This window comes from Talaromyces proteolyticus, assembly GCF_021365285.1.
Source record: "Talaromyces proteolyticus strain PMI_201 chromosome Unknown BGW36scaffold_8, whole genome shotgun sequence".
In the NCBI taxonomy this organism is placed as follows: domain Eukaryota; kingdom Fungi; phylum Ascomycota; class Eurotiomycetes; order Eurotiales; family Trichocomaceae; genus Talaromyces; species Talaromyces proteolyticus.
Window position 1 is genome coordinate 1,329,445 of NW_025764284.1, and position 19,018 is coordinate 1,348,462.

A 19,018-nucleotide genomic window follows, 5' to 3' on the forward strand; every position below is an offset into this window, starting at 1 on the left:
AATCTGTCTGCATTCGACGGATGCCGTATGAAAATCACTCGTGATGGCCCCTTGCCGCGATTTTCATTGTCCAGGGGACCCTTCAAACAGAAACAATTGCAGCCGCTGACTTCTATCCTTCACTCCAGAAAATTGGTAATAATTGGTGATGGCGCCTGTGGTAAAACGAGTTTGTTGAGTGTCTTCACACTTGGCTACTTTCCAACGGTTAGTTTACTCTCCTACACACTGTACTACTTAGTTGTTTGCTAATACTCAAGACAGCATTACGTGAGTTTCACCAAACCAAAAACTACCCAAGCGTGTTACTAGTGATTTGGCGGACAAGTTGCTGACTCAACTAGGTCCCAACGGTATTCGAGAACTATGTTACCGATTGCAGGGTGGATGGCCGTTCTGTCCAGCTAGCATTGTGGGACACAGCGGGTCAAGAAGACTACGAAAGACTGCGACCTTTGGCGTACTCCAAAGCACACGTGTTGCTAATAGGCTTCTCTATCGACACTCCGGACTCTTTGGACAATGTGAAAACAAAGGTCAGATGCCGCAACGCCGGTAGTTTGTGTGCTGAAACTGACTTATGCTTAGTGGATTGAGGAAGCGAACGAGCGTTGTCCCGGTATACCCATTATCTTAGTCGGATTGAAGAAGGATCTCCGAGATGATCCAGTCGCAGTTGAAGAAATGCGCAAGAAATCGTTACGGTTCCTGACACCAAAAGAAGGTGGTGATGCTGCCGCCCAAATCGGCGCTCGAAAATACCTCGAATGCTCGTCGTTAACTGGAGAAGGTGTGGACGATGTATTTGAGGCAGCTACCCGTGCCGCACTTCTCACATTCGAGAAGCAACGAAACTCGTGCTGCGTCATTTTATGAGCGCATGCACCAGCTCCAGCTCAACAACGATGTCGCTCTTGTCATGACGCCGTGAGGGTCGCATCACCCCAGTCCTTCTCTTGAGACATATATCTCCGAATGTACTCCGTACTGTCCCTCGCTATCTCCCACAAAAACAAGCTGCCGCAGTCCTTGAGGCGAGACCACCTTGCATAAATCCGGCGTTACGCGGTGTTTGTCATTCCAGCATAAATATATTTCCTCGGCCTTGATATATGTCACCTTTGATGAAGATGTCCTCTTCTTTCGCTTTCTCCTTTCATATTCCGTCGTGTATGCGCTATTGTGTGGCTGGCCAGAAAATTCCTTTCTTTTTGTTATCGTCGTCGAAGATGAATTTCCTTCTTTCTCAGGTCAATATTGACTTCTTCACATATAGCTATGCATTGATTGTCGCTGTCCCAACATATGCGACCATCGATACCCTGTTAAGTCATGAACAGTCGTTGCTAATATACCAATTGTGGGTTTTCTACATTTCGCAGTATTGTGCATCTACTACACCACATGTAACCCTCACTATACATAATTTACGTATTCCATCAACAATAAGAAATCAGTTGTATTGTACACATAATGATATCAACAAAAGGCCATCGGTAAATAATCACCTCCCCAATACATATGTATCTTCAACCCATTCAAAACTTCTTCCAGTCATGATTCCAGCCATCCCTAGGCGGACTCTCCGTCTGCAATCTCGAATATTCAAGCGGAAACAAATCCGTAAACACACCCCTCTTATTCATCGACACACGGAATAGCTTCGAACCCTGCTCACCACATCCCGTCCGCAGCTCCTCGCAGGCCGCGGACATGGCTTGCTGTTGCCGCTGAAGCTCGTGTTCGTGTGCGGTGCGCGTTTGGCTCTGGAATAGGTTCCATGCGCGATGGATGGTCCAGTGACGCAGGTATCTGTTTCGAGAGAAGCGAAGGGGGCGGGGGGTAAGTGGGTGGTTGAGGAAGTATCTAATCAAGGCTGTTTTGTGTTAAAGAGTATGAAGAGATGGACGATAACTGATGTGTGTGTGCAGGTTGTACGTACTAACGCGCTTGTCTGGCCTGTATGCGGACTTTCGCTTGGCGAGCGAGGGTGTAGTTGAAAACGACGAGTGTTGCTGCGACGCCTCTGCCAGGGCAGATGTGGTCGAGGTAATTGTTGGTCTGGTCATAGGGATTCGGAAAACACTGGCCAAAGAGGCCAGGACCGAAGAGTGAGGCCGCATGTTGACGGTCTCTGTGATTCGATAGACAGGAGATATAATCGAAAGAGAATATATGACAGTTTAAATGAGTTAGAGGAAGGAATGGAAAGCACTTTGCAGTGCCAGTCTTGTAGTTATAAACAGGAACAATCTTTCCGCTGCAAGCCCCGTCCTAGTGCCAAATAAGCGCCTTAGGCGACGGACAAGGGTTAAGCGCCGGCAATAGCCGCTTAGCTTTTTTTCGGATTTGCTCGTCAGGAATGGTACTTCAGCTGCTATTATTGTCAAGTATATCTGGTAGTGTATTAAGAGCGTGTGGATACGTAGATTCAGATGGTTGTATTAGATGTAATCCAGCAAGTTCTAACGCCGGGTCATTGCTCAATACCTAGGTCCAAACATCTTAGCCGAATTAGGTATTGCATATATACATTTCTCATTGAATTCCTACTCTGCTCAAACGCAGGAAATAAAAGTCCTAGTCCTGAACGCCAGAAAGGGTTCATCCCACTGTAGTCATTAATAGTCATGTTCTGTATCTATCGTACAACCTTCCCCTTCCGTCGATCGTAGTTCAATACCCGTCGTTTACGGTGGGTCTGTGCAAGTCTCCATCGGCAGTATAGCACTAGAGCATCCTTCAATAGAACGAAAAGACACCCCCCAATTACGCTGCGACCCCATCGGCTTTGCAGTAGCCCAGCCCTGCTTCTCTCCAATACAGATGGCGGTGTTGTCCACGACTTGGGCATTGCCAGTTTCAGAAGCCCACCCATGCCAGCCGAAATTGCCGGAAACAATAATGCACCCAGGATTGCATCTGCAAAATTGCTTGTATCATGGATAAGCTCCTGCCGGCGCCGACCTAACGCATTCTGTTCTTGATTCTGGCCGTTCCCTGCGCCGTCTCGATTCTGATCATCTAGCGGGACATTGGCTTCTGCAGGTGCATTCGCTGCAAAAGCAGGAGCGTCATCCCCGATCTGCAGTTCCAGGTCGAATTCCATTAGAATGCCTCCATTTCCAACCCCTAATGCTGCTTGCTGACCAGCTCCTTGGTCTTCATTTTGACTGTTTTCCTCCTCTCCACTGCGAGGTTGGACTTCGGCGATCCATTTGCGCTCAAGTTTCCCAAATGTTCTCTCATAAAGAGCACCATATATACTCTTGACGTAAGGCAACGCGGCGAATGTCATAGCAGCACTTGGAGGCCAAAGAGAGCCCTGTGGATCTAGTTCACCTTGGTTATGTGTAGCAAATAATAACACTGGAATGGCGGGAAGAACACCCTCCGCCCATCGAAAGCGTGAGAATACTAAGACCAAAGGAATGAAAGGAATCCCGACATTTCGAGCAGGACTCCATGTATGATCCGCCCCGTGGTCAAAAATACGCTGGGCGTCATCTGTGCCGAACACAAGGTATATCGAGTACACTCCATGCGCACAACACCCAGCCCAAATAGTACCTGCAAATGTGAAGACCAGTCCGGGTAAAACCAGTTTGCCAGCGATTTTCTCGCAGGCCCGAACGAAATCGACAACGTAGCTGCGGGGTCGTGCAATGACGATTTCTGATTTGCACTGTGGGCATCGCATTTTCGTTTCACCGCCATTGCGTTTGCGCGAACGGGGATTTTCAAGCTCAGCCAGCCAGTCCAGAAGACAAGCCTCGTGCGCAGTTAAAGCACAGGGGCAGGGGGAGCGCCAGTCCGAATTAAGTGGCGAGTCCTCGGTTTCATCGCTGTAGCAAATCCAACACTTTCGAGGCTCCTCAGAGGTTGATAACTCCTCTGTTTGTGCCCGTTTATATCTGCCTTCTTGCGTGCCCTTGTCATTTTGAGCCGTTGAAGCTGTCCGAGGCAGCTGCGGTTGATCGGTTTCAGCGGGAGATGGGCGATTGAGACACAAATTCTCAGAGGTCCCTGTGGTATTCATAGATTCCGATTCATGATCCGTCGAGCTTGGGTCTTCCTGGGCCTGTGTGTTGGATGAATTGTATCGAGAAGACCGTGTTCTGCCGGAAATGTATTGCCGTGGGGGAAGCGATGCCATGGTCGTTGCGCGAGGCGAGGATTAAATTAAGGTCGTCTAGTCTCACGCTAATGATGTGCTCATAGCTAATGATGGGTTAAAGGAGAAGGTAAGGGAGCCGGCTTCAGTAAGAATAATGATGATAAATAAGTGAATGGTAGTTGAGGCAAGTCGCGAGTGTGATATAAGAATGGTCCGGCTCGGCGGCGGTCCTCCGTCATGGTTTGATTCCCTACGCCACTAACCAGCCTCGGCACAACTTGGGCTATCAGATCAGTGGAGACCGTACGACGTCAATCTTCGTTTACCGGCTGTTTTGGTTGCTATCGTTTTACTTTTATATCCGAAACTGGTTTTATGAAAAATGAGCAGTCTGGCTGTGGACGGTGCTCTGTTCCAGTGGCTTCCAATATACGTAAATTTTACTAGGGGCAAGGGCGAACATCAATTCTCTTGTAGTCAAATCAAAATATTGAACCTTTTTTTCATGGCATATATCTTTTCAAGTCAAAGACATTGCCTGTGAGCTCCCAACTGTTTAAATACATTATATACATGCGCCTCACTCAAATCATGAAGACATCTCGCAAGCCGCAGCGAAGGAAATGAAAAAGGATGCACAACCTGATCTCCAGGTTGGAACGTCACAGTAAGAATAAATTGCCATAACCATCACATGACTTTTATTTCAAAATTGGAACCAAACATAACGCCTAGGATATCCGTAACGATGAGACCAAGATGATTAAAGAACGCAGTCAATAACGGTAGTTTCTGCGCTTATCGTGTATGCCTTTTTTCTTTTTCTTCATTTAAAAAAGGCGAAGAGCATACTTATGAGCTCTTATAAACGCCTCGCTTGATCATCAAGGCTTTCCGCTCTTTCTCCTTGGCTAAACATCAAAATCAGTAAAAGTCAGATAGGTATTATTACAGGTCGACTAACCTTCATCGTAGATAAGGAATTCGTGGAGAGCACTGCCAGCCGGTACCATTGGAAGTACAGGGACCTTCTTGTCTGTAAAGACCTCCAACAAAGCGGGGCCATCGCTTTCGATGAGCCATTTCAAATTCTCTTCAACCTCGTCGGGGCGTGTGCACCGCCGAGCTTGAACACCCATAGCCTCCGAAAGTTTGACAAAATCGGGGTTCTTCTGATGTGTGTGGGCATAACGATCCTCATAGAACAGATTCTGCCATTGAGTAACCATCCCTTGCTCTTCGTTGTTCAGGATCAGCACCTTAACGCCAATGTTGAACTGAGCAGCCGTAGACAATTCAGTCAACGTCATGTTGAAAGACGCATCACCATCAATATCAATAACCAGAGCATCAGGACGGGCGACCTTGGCACCTATGGCAGCAGGCAAACCGTATCCCATAGTACCAAGACCGCCAGAAGTGATCATGGTTCGTGGGTAACGCCAGCGGTAATGCTGTGCCGCCCACATTTGATGTTGGCCGACACCGGTGGTAATGATGGTATGATCTTTGATAGGATTTGTCAAGTCACTCAATTTCTCAATAACGGCCTGGGGTTTGATAGGTCCATCGGAGGTTTCCTTTTCATACAGAGACAATGGGAAGCGAGATTTCCAGTCATTCAGCTGGGCGAACCATTCCGGCCTTTCAGCAACTGGCTTAATCTTTGGTAAAAGAAGGGCCAGGTTATCGGCACAGTCACCTTCGACAGCCTCAGTGGCCTCAACAACCTTATTGATGTTCTTGGGCATGACTTCGAAGTGGATGATTCCACCGCGACCCTCAGCAGCGGCAGCCCTTGCTTGGGGAGCGAAACGAGCAATGTTGAGGGTGACACGGTCATCAAAGCGAGCGCCGAGGGCGATGATCAAATCAGCCTCTTGCATGGCCATGTTGGCATAGGCTGAACCATGCATGCCCAGCATGTGAAGAGACTTGGGGTCGAGCTCGTCAAACCCACCCAAGCCTTGAAGGGTAGTGGTGACAGGAATACAAGTTTTATCGGCGAATTCTTTGAGTAGCTTCGGGCCGTCAGGTCGGGCATGTATACCCTGGCCAACATAGAGAATAGGCTTCTCAGCCTTCTCAATAAGGGCTGCGACCCGGTTGAGAGTGGCCTCGAGCTGGTGTCGACCAATTTCACGGACAGCATGGCTAGCAGCACTTGGGTGGGATGGCAAGGTACTGTTCATGGGGATCGGTTTTCGAAGAATGCCGCCTGTGATATCCTTTGGCAAGTCAACCAGGACGGGGCCAGGGCGACCACTGGTTGCAATTTCAAAGGCTTCCTTGATCCTCCGAGGAAGTTCTGCAACATTTTTGACCATAACGTTCCACTTGGTGCAGGCACGGGAAATACCGACAACATCGGCCTCTTGGAAGGCATCAGTACCGATGGCAGATGTGGGCACCTGACCGCAGAAAACAACCATTGGGGTTCCGTCTGAGAAAGCGTCCTGCATGGGGGTGATAACATTCGTAGCGCCTGGACCAGATGTTACAAGAACGACACCAGGTTTGCCAGAAGCGCGAGCGTAACCTTCGGCCATATGGCCAGCGCCCTGTTCGTGACGAGGTAGGATAAAGTCAAAGTGTTTCGAATTGTAGATAGCATCGAAGACAGGTAAAATGGCACCACCAGGATAACCGACTAGAGTAATGTTTATTAGGCATTGATGTTGTTCTCGGGTTGTCTTCTGGTATGACTCACAGATATGCTTCACGCCTTGCCGCAGCATCATCTCATGGAAGATTTCACCACCGCTCAGCCCAACGAATCTATTCACACCCGACTATCAGTACAGAGCAATTCTGGCAACAATGGGCTACATACGAGTCATCGAGCTCCGGCAGTTTTCGATTTTCCAGAGGCGATACATTTGTTCGTGGGTGATCTTGGTTGAAAGCCGGGCTCGGCACGGGACGAGCATCTCTAAATGGCACATATATTAGCCAATGCGGCTTATCTCTATCTCTGCAGACGGGGACTCTTACGAGGATGCTGTCGCTGTACTGGATTCTCGTTTTGAGATCACAGAAGTACGAGCAGTGTTGTGGGGCGACACAGCGCCGGCGATCACAGAAGCAGAAAAATGCCTGCGATTTGAAGGTAACGGCCTCTGAGTGGGCAGAAAGCGCAGGGCACTTCTGGATGGTCTCAAAGACATCATCTTGGGCAACAGATGACGGCCAGGCCACCGACAGAAAGAATGGAAAAGAAGGAGAGAGTGTTGGAGGTGAGTGGAAGCACACAACAGCTTAGACCGACATTTAATTCCTTTGAGTAATTGTTCTCTTGGACTCGGTCTGGAGAGAAGAGTCACACTCACGTGCACCGACCCCACCCTTCCCTGGTTCATGATTGGCCAATGCGCCGATTTCGCAGAGATTTTAGGGCGATAAATAACACCAAATACACCAAATACACCCGCGCGGTATTGGGGTTTCAATACGCCTCGGCTTGCTATGTGGAACTGTCGACGTGACTCATCCGGCCGTGTGAAATGCAGTATCCAGTCCTGTAACTTACGAGTAATTTCGTGCTGTCTCTCCGTCTGTAAATAGGAGTTCTCCATATAATACTGATGATAGTCCCAACGTCGAGCAGACGTGTGAGTCAGTAATCATGCAGTCGTGTTTACGAGTCAGCTTCGTTATGAAATCCCTGCCGCTTGATTGGTCTCTGGATGTGTGTATGCGGGGATGTTGCTGTATCGGCCGCCCATCGGCAATTGTGACGCCAATAACAAGCTGCGGTGGTTACACGGCGGTACTAGCTTGCCACTGAATTTATCAATTGATACGCATTTGATAATTGGTTATTATTGACATTCTCGTGATATACTATATGATATGTAGACAGTGATATCAGATTATACATGTATCTTTAAAAGACGGCACGTAAAGTATCATCTTCAATCTTACATATGTGCATCCGCCAATTCGTAGATTTTTCGAGTCCATTCGCAACAGGAGCAGTTAACACCAACGAGGCGTAAATATTATTGTCAACCACATGGAAAAGCTTACCTGACCAGCTCGGCAGCTCCGAATCAACATTGAACCCACCGAGACGCTGTTCCGGGGAAGGCGGCACCGGATTGTTATGTGCGAGGGGCGCCAGTGCGGGGTGGGTTGCATTTGATTTATTTGCGTCTTCCATCAGAAAGGTTAAGAATCATTCAAATAACCAGCAATTGACACCGCCCACATATATAATACTCCGTTCAACACCCTGTCCTCATCAGGACGAAACACATCCTCTCCAGCTTGGACTCTCCCGCGGTACGCGAACCGCAAGAAGCGAAGCAACACCCCCAGCTTCCCCGCGATGGCCCCGCAGCAACTGGTCCCCCAGACTGACAACATTGCAGACGTCTATGCGACTGACGATGCCTCTGCTAAGTCTGTTGCACCTGAGATCCAGGCTCGCTGGCGCAACCTGGTCACCCAGTTCACCCAGATCTACGGCAAAAAGCCAGATTTTGTTGCGCGCAGCCCCGGCCGTGTGAATATCATCGGCGAGCATATCGATTACAACCTCTACGACGTCCTCCCTACTGCCGTCAGCGTCGATGTCATCATTGCCGTCAAAGTAGTCGAGACCCAAGGCGCCGAAGCAACTGTGAAGATATCAAACGTGAACCCCGAAAAGTTCCCCTCGCGCGAGTTTACTATCCCTTCTGACAAGGATATCGATATCGACCCTACCAAGCACGAATGGATCAACTACTTCAAGGCCGGAGTGCTCGGTGCAATGAAGTTCCTGCGGCAGAACAACCCATCTATCAAGCCAGCCAGCGTTGAGATTCATCTTGACGGAAATGTACCTCCCGGTGGTGGAGTTTCAAGTAGTGCTGCATTTGTTTGCGCCAGTGCATTGGCAGTACTGAAGGCCAATAACCACAATGTCTCGAAGCAGGATCTTTTGGATTTAGCTGTTGTCTCAGAGCGATCTGTTGGTGTTTACTCTGGCGGGTTTGTTATCCCCCCCCAAACTTGGAAAGGCATTCAATATACTGAACCCGGTCTTTGACAGAATGGACCAAGCTGCCTCCATTTTCTCCGAGCGAGGGTATCTCTTATACACAAAATTCTTCCCTAAATTCTCCGTCGAACACGTGCCCGTGCCTGAAGCCGACGAGGAAGTTATTTTCCTGGTCGCACAAAGTTTTATCACCTCCAACAAGGCCGAGACCGGGCCTCGTCATTACAACCTCCGAGTGGCCGAGTGCACACTAGCCGCCGTCGTGTTGGCAAAATTGCACAATGTCACTCTAGAAAAGGACAACAGCTCTTTGGGATACAGTCTGCGTAACTTCCACGAGAAATTCATGCGCAAGGAGGGTCGTCTCCAAGATCCGCTTGAGTATCAATTGGATTCCGTTATCCAGACCACAACAGAGCTATTTTCACAGGAGCAGGGATACACACGTGAGGAGATTGCTAAACTTCTTGACATCACTGTTCCCGAGCTCGAGTCTCGCTTCCTTTCGTCCTTCCCCGTCCAAGCAGAGCGTTTCCTGCTCCGGCAACGCGCTCTACACTGCTTCAAGGAGGCCCGTCGAGTTCTGGACTTCAAGGCCTGCCTTTCCCATGCCAAGAAGTTAGACGAAAAGCGCCTTCACTATCTCGGCCAATTACTCAACGAGACCCAGGAGTCGTGCCAAAAGGACTACGAATGCAGCTGCCCCGAGGTTGACCAAATCTGCAAGATTGCTCGTCGTGCTGGCACTTGGGGTAGCAGACTCACAGGGGCAGGCTGGGGAGGCTGCACGGTGCATATGCTGCCAAAGTCGAAGGTGGAGGCTGTCAGCCAAGCCCTGAAGGATGAGTACTATTCTCAAAAGTTCCCCGATCTTTCCCAGGAGAAGCTGGCACAGGCTATTGTCATTAGCAAGCCATCAAATGGTTCTTTCTTGTAAGATATCCCACAGATTCATACATCTTCATACATGATGCTAACTTATCGATACAGGGTTCAAGGTACTGCTTTGGAATTCTAATTTGAAATAGAAGCTCTTAGGCGTTGTTTATGTGCTATGTTTTCTTGCTATGTTACATTTCATATAGATGGACGAAGTGCCCCATGTAATATTAAATGCATATCAATACAGGTTATGTGTGATATATTATTCATTCCCGTAGCACACATAGTGGACACTCGTCTTGGTCGTTGGTGACGGGCGTATTAACTAATAAAACGCACTTCATGACAACAAAGAGCATTTGGAGTGGTTGCTAGAGACGATGATGCTAGCCATTGTAGGCTCCACTTCAGGACCATTTGGACTTTACTCTGTCCAATCTCACTTTGCTGTTCAAGGCATACTCTTCTGAGTCTGTCTCGACCCGAATATATCTGAGTGATATTCCATCCTTAAGCTGACGTTTTGGGGCTAGCATTCTTTGCGATCCTTGTCCAACCAGCTAAGGGTCACGGCTTCTAGTCATGAGAAGACCGACAGCGAGCTGTAGTTTTATTTCAACAGATACCAGATCTGCAGCCTCACTTCTTCTTGAAGAAATCGCTCATCTTCTTCATTCCGCTAGTATTGACTTTCTTCAGGTCTCGAACACCACGAGACTCGCCAGCCTTTTTCTTCTTTTCTTCCTCTTCCTTTCTCCGCTTCTTTTCGGCTCGAGTATCAGTTTCATCCTCATCATCAAAACCGCGCTTTCGTGTATAATTGCCGGCTGTATATGACGCTAAGGCCTCAGCTCGAAGGTCAGCGAGTTCCTTTAGCCGATCATCAAGAGGCTGGAAGTCAATAGGGCTTTCGGGGGATACGAAAATCTCATCAATGGTGCTGGATAGATGAGGCGGTAGATAAGATTGCTTGATGAACGAAAGTGAGATGCGGAGCCGCATTAATCTCGTAACATTGTCCAAAGATGAGATGTCATCTGCAGTTGACAGTTGCGTAGCTGGTGTCGAGGTGCCGGATTGCTGCTCAGAGATTGTTGTAGTTGTTGTGATCGTTGTAGCGCTTGTTGATTGGGTTTCTAGCGTTTCGGAATCCTGGCTCTCACTATGACCGCCCGTGGTGGTTTCTGAATCGGTTGTTGTTTTCACCACATTTTCTTGCTTGACGCTCATCAACGGGGGCTCCAAAGCCTTGCGGACAAAATGCTGCTCCAAACTTGCGGGCAATCCTTGCGAAACCATCCGCTCAGCTTTTGCAACCAACTCATTGGCAAGTTTCATCTCCTTGAAGCGGTACAGTTTCTCATCACCAGCTTCCATGGTGTCACACATTGCTTCCATTCTTCGTTCAAGTGTTGGCCTGAATGTAGGGTCATAAACGATATGGCGCATGTGGGGTGAGAGGTCATCTTGGGAGTCTAGGATGTCGTCGAGTGGTTGAAACATGTTCTTCGTGGAGCTATTATTGTCGGCCGGCGCGATGATAGAGAGCATAAAGAATAGGACATCAACTGGCGTTGCGATCAGCAGCTCTGCCTTTTTTGTGACGTACGCCTCGGTAGATTTCTGAGACTGTTTATCATCACTACAATTGGGTTTGGGTGTATAAAGAATGCTCCGTGGCGCAAATGGCGTGGAAGCAACAGATGTGAATTCGTATAGTCCATGCTCGGGGTCAAAAAAATACCGGTTAGAGGCTTTCGAGGTTGGCGTTTGCAGTGTTAGGAACCTGGCTGCATTGCTTCTCTTCGATGGCAAAATAAACGTTCTGCTGGGGACATCAACTGGTTGCAATTGCTTTTTTGCAGACCGTTGCTCCTCTGCTACCGAGGCCGCTTTGGCTCCGCCTGCTGGAACCTTTGATCGTGTCCTCGCCATTTGGGGTAGAATCTGGAACTGGAGTGAGACTTAGTAATCCTCGTGATCGGGAAATCGAAAGCTATGTCGCCATCTCGTCAAGCTCAGTTCGTTTTTCTGTTGTTCAAGTGTAGGCAAGGAGACTGGAGCCAATTACGCGGGCCGACGCGACGCGCCCTCAGCCCTAATCTAATTTCGGGAGCGCGTCGAACGTTGAAAGCTGAAACACCCAATCACAGGGAACAGCACTGAACCCGGTTTTGTGTACCTGGTCTCGTTTCGAACTCCAGGCTCTCCTTTGAAAGAAGCACTGGGACCTATATCGCCGTTGCACAAGCTCACGCCCAAATTCGCTTTCTCGCCGAGTCGCTATGGTGCGGGGTTGATGGGCCACACGATTCGATGCAGTGCTATGGACGTCGATGGGAGAATTAGACCGTTCATACACAGTGCACATTAAAGGCTGCGGTGGACCAAGTTAGTGCGTGCGCTGCAACCCGGTCCTAGCAAATATACAGCTAACAAGGTCATGTGCCAGTGGTGGAATCAGTATCATGGCCTCCCAAATCGCCGAGGGAGGCTCTGCTCGCCTCTCCAGGGGGCCGAAAGCGATTTCTTGAACTGCGGCGCGAAAGAGAATCGCAAGAATCCCATTCACCTCTGAAACGATCGAACACGGCGCCTAGCTTTCGTGCTCGGTCCCTTCTGCAAGACGGCCAGTATGATAGTGATGCCCAACTTGACGATGACGATGAGGACGAAGAGACACTGCAGTTACAATTGGCGGCTATTGAGGCAAAGCTCAAGCTCAAGAGGCTACAGCAAAATAAATCAGCAAGGCCATCGACATCAAGCTCGGATGTGGACAATCCTCATCAACGACGGCTGTCATCGCCTTCCGCACGACCAGGCAGCCGGTTGAACGCCCTACGAGAACGATTGGCTGCATCTGAGCAAAGCAACGATGTGCAGGTTCCATTGTCTCCTTCGAAAAGGCCAACTGCAGCCCCGGAACTAGCATCCCCTCGCAGGGCACTATTCAATTTTAAGAAAGCAAGCGAAGTGTCGCTCAAACGACCACCAAGCTCAAACGCGGGGTGGCGTCCTTCAAGTACAACCAACTCTAGAACAAGGCCATCATCAAGTACTCATCTCAATGACTATGATTCAACGGACATATGGTCACCCTCGGCCAATGATGTTAAACGACCTAAATCATTTAGTGAGAGAATTGCTGAGAGCAGAAACGCCGATAAGGCCAAGCAAGAACGAACCCAGAAGATCCAACAAAATCGAAGCTCTGCCTTCTCAGTTGACAAAGCTGAACTTGAGCGATACAAGGTAGAAGCTGCTTCAAACACCCAATCGACGTCTCCCGTCAAACAGAGCCCGGTAGAGTCTTTCAGCCGCGAGGACGTATTACAGTCGTATGGCGGCGCATATCCATCTATGAAAAGATCAGCCACGGCACCTAGCTTTCGTGATCCACGGTCTACAAAACCTGGGATGCGCCTTGACTCTCCCTTGAAAATGCAGAGGGAAATCTTGAGAGAAACCGAAGAAAAACCAGATCCAGATAATCCGAAGGTCGAGCCTTACTCTTCTCTAAACCTTGCAAATCGCATTCTACCCCATTCTTTTCTTGAACGAACTCTGGGAAACAAATCTCTCCTTCGCATTCCGCAAATATTGAAATCGGTCAAAGCACCAGAATTCGAATTGCCCGAAACTATAGATGGGGACTACGTCGTATTCGGCATTGTTGCGTGCAAATCAGACCCGAAACAACACAAGGAAAAAAAGGCATCTACAAAAGAAATCAACCTTGATGACGACGGTCTCAACAATAGGGAGCAATACATGGTTATCACTTTGACCGATCTCAAATGGACGCTTGATCTATTCCTTTTTGACACAGCATTGCCACGGTATTACAGACTCTCGGAAGGCACTCTGATTGCTATACTCAATCCCACAATTATGCCGCCGCCGCCTGGTAAAATTGACACCGGAAGATTCAGTCTCTGCCTCTCATCATCTGACGACACCGTCCTCGAAATCGGTTCCGCACGAGATATAGGGTATTGCAAAGCCGAACGGAAAGACGGTAAAACCTGTCGTTCTTGGGTAGATGCACGCAAAACGGAGTACTGCGATTTTCATGTCGACGTGCAGATTAGACGGACACAGGCGCATAGAGCAGGAGTGAACGCTGGAACGACCATGTTTGCACCAGGCGGCCGGCATGCATCACGAATCGCAAATTTTGGCGGCGGCAATGTTAATCGCCGAAACAAGGGCCTCAAACAGGAAGGCGCAAGATACGATTTGGGAACACAATCCACATACTTCGTTGCTCCTGCTCCTAAGTCCTCGACGTCTCGCGAAGACATGCCAATGAACCCTTACCGTAACGCAATGGGCAGAGGCTCTGCGGCAGCTCTCATCGACGCCGTTGACGACAACCCATTCGCATCAAGCAACGTTCGTGGCAATGAAACCAAAGAAGAACGTACCCGTCGCCGACTCGTGGAAGATCAACGCGAACGGGATATCGCCAAAAAACTCGGTTCCAGGAGTGGGAACACAGGTTCAGAATACCTTCGCGCGAGATTAGGACAGGCAAACAGCTCGTCATCAGCAGCATCTTCATCACCGGCCTCATCGGCAGGAAAGTCGGGCTTGGCGAAATCTTCATCAACGAATAGCCTTGCATTCCTATCCCGCAAAGCAGATTCTGTAAGTCTCAGTCCGATTCGAAAACGGGCACATGAAGAAATCTCAGAGAAGTCTTCTAAACCGGGACTTCCATCTGTCAAAAAGACGCGCTTTATCACTCCAAAGGGTATCCGTGAAGCTGGAAGAGAGAGTATAGGCTGTGCCACAGGGAACGAAGTGAGACGTATGGTCATGACTAACAACGACGACGATGATGACGAGTTGGATATTATTTAGTCCCCGGGCGTTCATTCTCTTCATTATTAGATACATTATTTTTATCATGAATCTTGGCTGATGGCTGGGTCATTGGCTCCAATAATAAAATTAAGCTGGTCAACAGAACATTCCAAATGACACCCATGGTGAACTTTTATTCTATGATACAAGCCTGTCTAGCTGGGTGGGTGGATTATAGAGGTTTCCATTTGATCTTAAGCGCCTGTTTATGTGGCGTAGGGTTATGAGTACATATGAAAGCATGATTACTGGGAGCAGATTAACGGTATGGACACTAAATATTTGGGTTGAGAATCGGAAGCATTTCATAACTAACTAGTTCGCATGGTAACGCTGACTATATCCCATGCATAGGTACCACACATATAGTCTGAATACTCCCATGCATCAAATTGAACAGGCATAACATGTAACAGGAATGAAGACGAAGGATATCGTTGGAATTCGAGTAAAATGATTCCCAAACTCCGCCTGTATCCAACTAAGAAAATCGTTCAGTTGTAAAACTTCAGCTAAAAAGACCGACTTAACAAAGTCCATTACCGACGCGCCTTGACTGATAGTAACACCTTGAATGACCCAATTTGGAAAAATATTTTCATTTGCTGGTCATTGATTGCTACGGGTCTTTTTTGTGGCAGGTACAGCATTGAGGGGGGAGCTTTCAGCCTCACGCTTTTTGGGCACAGAAGCTTCAACAGGAGACTGTTTCTTCCTCATCCAGATGTCAAATGGACTTCCACGTTTGCCCTTCTTGGTCTCGGCGACAACAGCAAATGTTGGAGTTGGCTTCTCCTCGCTAGACTGACCAGACGCCCGAGTGCGAAGAGAACGTTTTGATGTGTTTTCTGCGGGATCTTCGGCAGATTCGATAAGACTGTCGTCTTCGACGACGTCGACATGTTCATCAATATCCGTAGCCGCCTCTTCATCATCGTCGGGAGCTGGGGAAAGATGCCGCTCAGTTGATTGGGTTTCGTTTGTGGGAAATAGGACGCGGCCTTTTATGGATGAGCGAGTGAGACGAGGGGTATGAAGCATGATATTGGCATCGAGCAAGTCTGGTCGATTGGCAAAAAGGCCAAGATCGCCATCATCGTCACTTTCCTCCTTTTCTTCGTCCTTCTCGTCAAACTTGCGGAAAACCTTCTTTCCACGACTTGAAGAGTGTTAGCTAATGTACCGAAATAACATTAGGGCAGAAAACTCACAACGTGTACAACATTCCATCACCACGCTTCACTGCTTCCTTTGGGTCGATCTCAGGGGTCGAACGAGATGTCAGTTTACGGCGTTTAGGGGCTGTTGGCTCTGCAGAAGGCATGATTGTCTCAGACTTCTTTGCAAAAGGATTGTCGGTTTTATCGTTGACTTGCGGAATGCGATCGCGAGAGTCGGTAAATATCTCGATTGAACTGTTATTACCGTCACACTCTTCAAAGCTATCGAGAGAAAATCCAGAAGCCTTTTTGGCCTTCTTTACACGAGCTGAAGATGAAGATGCAGTAGGGAAGAGAGATCTCGCAACAGTGCCTAATTCATGATACGATTTTTTGTTGGTGGAGGGAGTCTTTGCAGGAGTTGGAAGGACGGTTGAGCCTGGCGGCAGAGGCATGGCTGCACGTAGGTTTTTGAAAGACGACGTTGGTGCACTGTCAGAGAGATCAGACAGATCAAAACCAGTATTCTCGCTGGCAGAAGGCGTTTTTCCTCGAAGGAATTTTCGTGGGGACCGAGTTCTTGGAGGAGACAAGGCGCCTATGTTGTTCTGACGAACGTCTTTCTTGGGAGATGGAGGTGGGGGAGTTGTATGCCTTTCCCTCGCTCTCTGTCTTTCGAGCCTCATAGAGTGCCGTGTCGGATATGGTTCGTAAGAGTCATAGCCAGCACCGTGCCTGGGGGCATGCGGATCTCGCAACAAGCCGGGCGGAGGAGTGGTCGCCATGGTCAACCAAGCTGATCTGTAATTGTTTTATTGCGTGTATTAAAAAACAATGTACTGTGATAAAAATACGGTCTGGTAAATTGTCGACTGACGGCAGTTTGCGTGGACCAAGTCGTATCTCTGAATGTAAACAAGGGATGCTCGGTAGACACAAGCAAACACAGCACCAAATCAAGGATTGAAGCTGTATCAGCGCAGGCTCAGCATTCCCTAGATGCGGCGGCAAAAGAATACAAGAAATAACAGATAGATGCTATTTCCGACTGCAATATGGCAAAAGAACGATGATAGTAGGGATGGATGAGGAAGTTGGGGGGAGGGCGAGAGAAGGGACAACGCATTATTGTGGCAGGAGAGGAATGCGCGGATTGTTGACCACCACCAGCCACTTGCTTTAATTCGGGAGGTTGACTGTGCTCTCTGCACCGGCGCGCCCCACCACGGCCGGACCTGCCAAGCCCTTGCACTTTCCACTAACAGGTTGAACCACGCCACGAAACCCCTCTTCTTCTCGATGATGGTGGTGATTGTTATTTGCTCGCGCTTGCTTGTTGATGATTGTCTGTCTGTGACCCAGGAACGCTGTTGACCGCCTTGCTCAAACGCTGTGCCGATTTGCGAGCTTGTGTCCAATTGTTTGTTTGGGCCTTTTCTGCCATCTACTTTGAGATTGTTTTGATTTCTTAGTCTGGGCGACATACGTGCTGCGTTTGCATTCCATTGCTTGACCATAACCCACGTGCGTGTAGCACGTTGCTGGCATTGCGAACCATCGAACTACGCCAAAATGACTTCGTCGAGCGCTGCAGAGGAGCTGGAGCGTCTTCAGTTGTCGGACGAGGATACTGAAGAACTATGGAATTCTCCATCCCAGCGACGTGCAAAGTCAGTCATTCAGAAAACCAGCACTACACCGACACCCGCAGAGAGACCACAACCTCGAGAGAGCGATACAGTCTACGACCAAGAGGAGGCTCACGAGCAAGCTTTGCGCAATGAATTGCACCGTGTGAGGGCTGTGAACCAGGCCATTGAGGGTGTTCTGCATAGCCTCCAGCAAGCTAGAGGAAACATGGAGGTATGTCTTTTCTCTCCGCTACGCGGCTATAATCTCGACTAACAGAAGGTCAGAACGTCTCTCGCACTGTTGATTCGGCTTCGACATTAATGAATACCTGGACAAGAATCCTCTCACAAACTGAACATAACCAGAGACTTCTTTTGAACCCTAAGTGGCAGGGTGCCTCGAACGATATCGCTGAGATGGAGATCGAGGCTGCAGCGAAACAACAAGCAGCTGAACGAAGGGAAAAGGAGCTCCAAGAACGCAGAGAAGCTGCTAAAAAGACCGAGGAGGACAAAAAGCGCGCCGAGAGCGTCACAACGACTAGAGGCCGTGGTACAACTAGAGGCAGGGTGGTTCGTGGAGGGCTTGGAAGAACCACGAGTGTCTCTTCTAAAGGCAAGGCTGGAACGCAGACTTCTTCATCGACCTCTACTCGACGACCGGTAAGCGGTTTGGCGCGAGGTTCCTCAGGTACAGCTCGTGCCCGGGGTAAGCCTTAGAAGGAGACTCATCGACCCTCTGCATTGCTTCGAAATTAGCGACTCTATACGGAATATTCCCCACAGATGGCGATTAGTTATGAGAATAGCTGCTATTGTCTCGCACAGAACGAGACATTGGACGATCAAAGAGTACTAGCATCACTCTGCTTGACAGATAGCCGTCCTACCTTTGCAAACTTAGGGAGGCAGCTGCTACTGTCGCCATGCTGGATAAGAGATATCGCATGCTGGAACAGGTTTCGGAACGAAAATGCCTCTCGACTTGGGAATTAATTTTCATCATGCCAAATTACCAGCCTACCGAGTCGAATCAGCAGATTCGACTCTACTGTGTCAGTCGCAAGGGTTTTGGGAAGAGTCATTTCCTTTGAGATGGTGGCTGTTCTGGTTGTTTCCAATTCCTGACGATCGATGCCTCAGCAGACACTTGAGTCTGTATGAAAATAATACATGGGAGGAATATAGATAATGGCTGTCACGCAGCTAATTACTATCAGGCCTGTCAGGTCATTACTGTTTTAGACCTTCGATCTACTGCTCTTTATGTAAATATTGCACATTAGAGAAGAGATTGTATCTGCTCTCCATAGAAACATGGCTATGTGCACTAGTCCCGAACAGGTAGATAGACACGTACCAAGTGGGC

The 19,018-nt window shown here is 48.7% G+C and overlaps 9 protein-coding genes across 9 annotated transcripts; 4 read left to right on the forward strand and 5 right to left on the reverse strand.

Moving 5' to 3' along the window:
• Nucleotides 1-27: 27 nt before the first annotated feature.
• BGW36DRAFT_299917 (putative Rho GTPase Rho 2) lies at nt 28-876 on the forward strand (the record flags this gene model as incomplete). The annotated part of the gene is made up of 3 exons (XM_046211577.1): nt 28-207; nt 345-536; nt 589-876. The coding sequence occupies 3 exons, from the start codon at nt 28-30 to the stop codon at nt 874-876; spliced, it is 660 nt and encodes a 219-aa protein (XP_046070487.1).
• Nucleotides 877-1,445: 569 nt separating this feature from the next.
• BGW36DRAFT_382516 (uncharacterized protein) lies at nt 1,446-2,228 on the reverse strand. Its single transcript, XM_046216550.1, has 2 exons — nt 1,943-2,228; nt 1,446-1,876 (listed from the first exon to the last, which is right to left on the reverse strand). Exons 1-2 carry the CDS (start codon nt 2,121-2,123, stop codon nt 1,539-1,541), a joined length of 519 nt encoding a protein of 172 aa, XP_046070488.1. The 5' UTR covers nt 2,124-2,228; the 3' UTR covers nt 1,446-1,538.
• A 190-nt stretch (nt 2,229-2,418) lies between these two features.
• On the reverse strand, nt 2,419-4,584 carry BGW36DRAFT_382517 (RING finger domain protein). The gene has a single exon (XM_046216551.1). The coding sequence runs from the start codon at nt 4,154-4,156 to the stop codon at nt 2,642-2,644; it is 1,515 nt and encodes a 504-aa protein (XP_046070489.1). The 5' UTR covers nt 4,157-4,584; the 3' UTR covers nt 2,419-2,641.
• BGW36DRAFT_344631 (large subunit of acetolactate synthase) lies at nt 4,585-7,471 on the reverse strand. Its single transcript, XM_046213174.1, has 5 exons — nt 7,112-7,471; nt 6,951-7,049; nt 6,828-6,895; nt 5,082-6,767; nt 4,585-5,028 (listed from the first exon to the last, which is right to left on the reverse strand). The coding sequence occupies exons 1-5, from the start codon at nt 7,285-7,287 to the stop codon at nt 4,970-4,972; spliced, it is 2,088 nt and encodes a 695-aa protein (XP_046070490.1). The 5' UTR covers nt 7,288-7,471; the 3' UTR covers nt 4,585-4,969.
• A 481-nt stretch (nt 7,472-7,952) lies between these two features.
• On the forward strand, nt 7,953-10,237 carry BGW36DRAFT_382521 (galactokinase). The gene is made up of 3 exons (XM_046216552.1): nt 7,953-9,094; nt 9,156-10,037; nt 10,095-10,237. Exons 1-3 carry the CDS (start codon nt 8,448-8,450, stop codon nt 10,120-10,122), a joined length of 1,557 nt encoding a protein of 518 aa, XP_046070491.1. The 5' UTR covers nt 7,953-8,447; the 3' UTR covers nt 10,123-10,237.
• BGW36DRAFT_382523 (ribonuclease H2, subunit B) lies at nt 10,238-12,085 on the reverse strand. Its single transcript, XM_046216553.1, has one exon. The coding sequence runs from the start codon at nt 11,919-11,921 to the stop codon at nt 10,626-10,628; it is 1,296 nt and encodes a 431-aa protein (XP_046070492.1). The 5' UTR covers nt 11,922-12,085; the 3' UTR covers nt 10,238-10,625.
• Nucleotides 12,051-14,926, forward strand: BGW36DRAFT_200654 (uncharacterized protein). Its single transcript, XM_046209862.1, has 2 exons — nt 12,051-12,381; nt 12,439-14,926. Coding segments are annotated over exons 1-2 (2,418 nt in total). The 5' UTR covers nt 12,051-12,380; the 3' UTR covers nt 14,856-14,926.
• A 391-nt stretch (nt 14,927-15,317) lies between these two features.
• BGW36DRAFT_200661 (uncharacterized protein) lies at nt 15,318-16,903 on the reverse strand. The gene is made up of 2 exons (XM_046209863.1): nt 16,070-16,903; nt 15,318-16,017 (listed from the first exon to the last, which is right to left on the reverse strand). Exons 1-2 carry the CDS (start codon nt 16,801-16,803, stop codon nt 15,468-15,470), a joined length of 1,284 nt encoding a protein of 427 aa, XP_046070494.1. The 5' UTR covers nt 16,804-16,903; the 3' UTR covers nt 15,318-15,467.
• Nucleotides 16,904-17,590: 687 nt separating this feature from the next.
• Nucleotides 17,591-18,369, forward strand: BGW36DRAFT_429232 (DASH complex subunit Duo1-domain-containing protein; the record flags this gene model as incomplete). Its single annotated transcript, XM_046220660.1, has 2 exons — nt 17,591-17,881; nt 17,935-18,369. The coding sequence occupies 2 exons, from the start codon at nt 17,591-17,593 to the stop codon at nt 18,367-18,369; spliced, it is 726 nt and encodes a 241-aa protein (XP_046070495.1).
• Between the last annotated feature and the right edge of the window lie 649 nt (nt 18,370-19,018).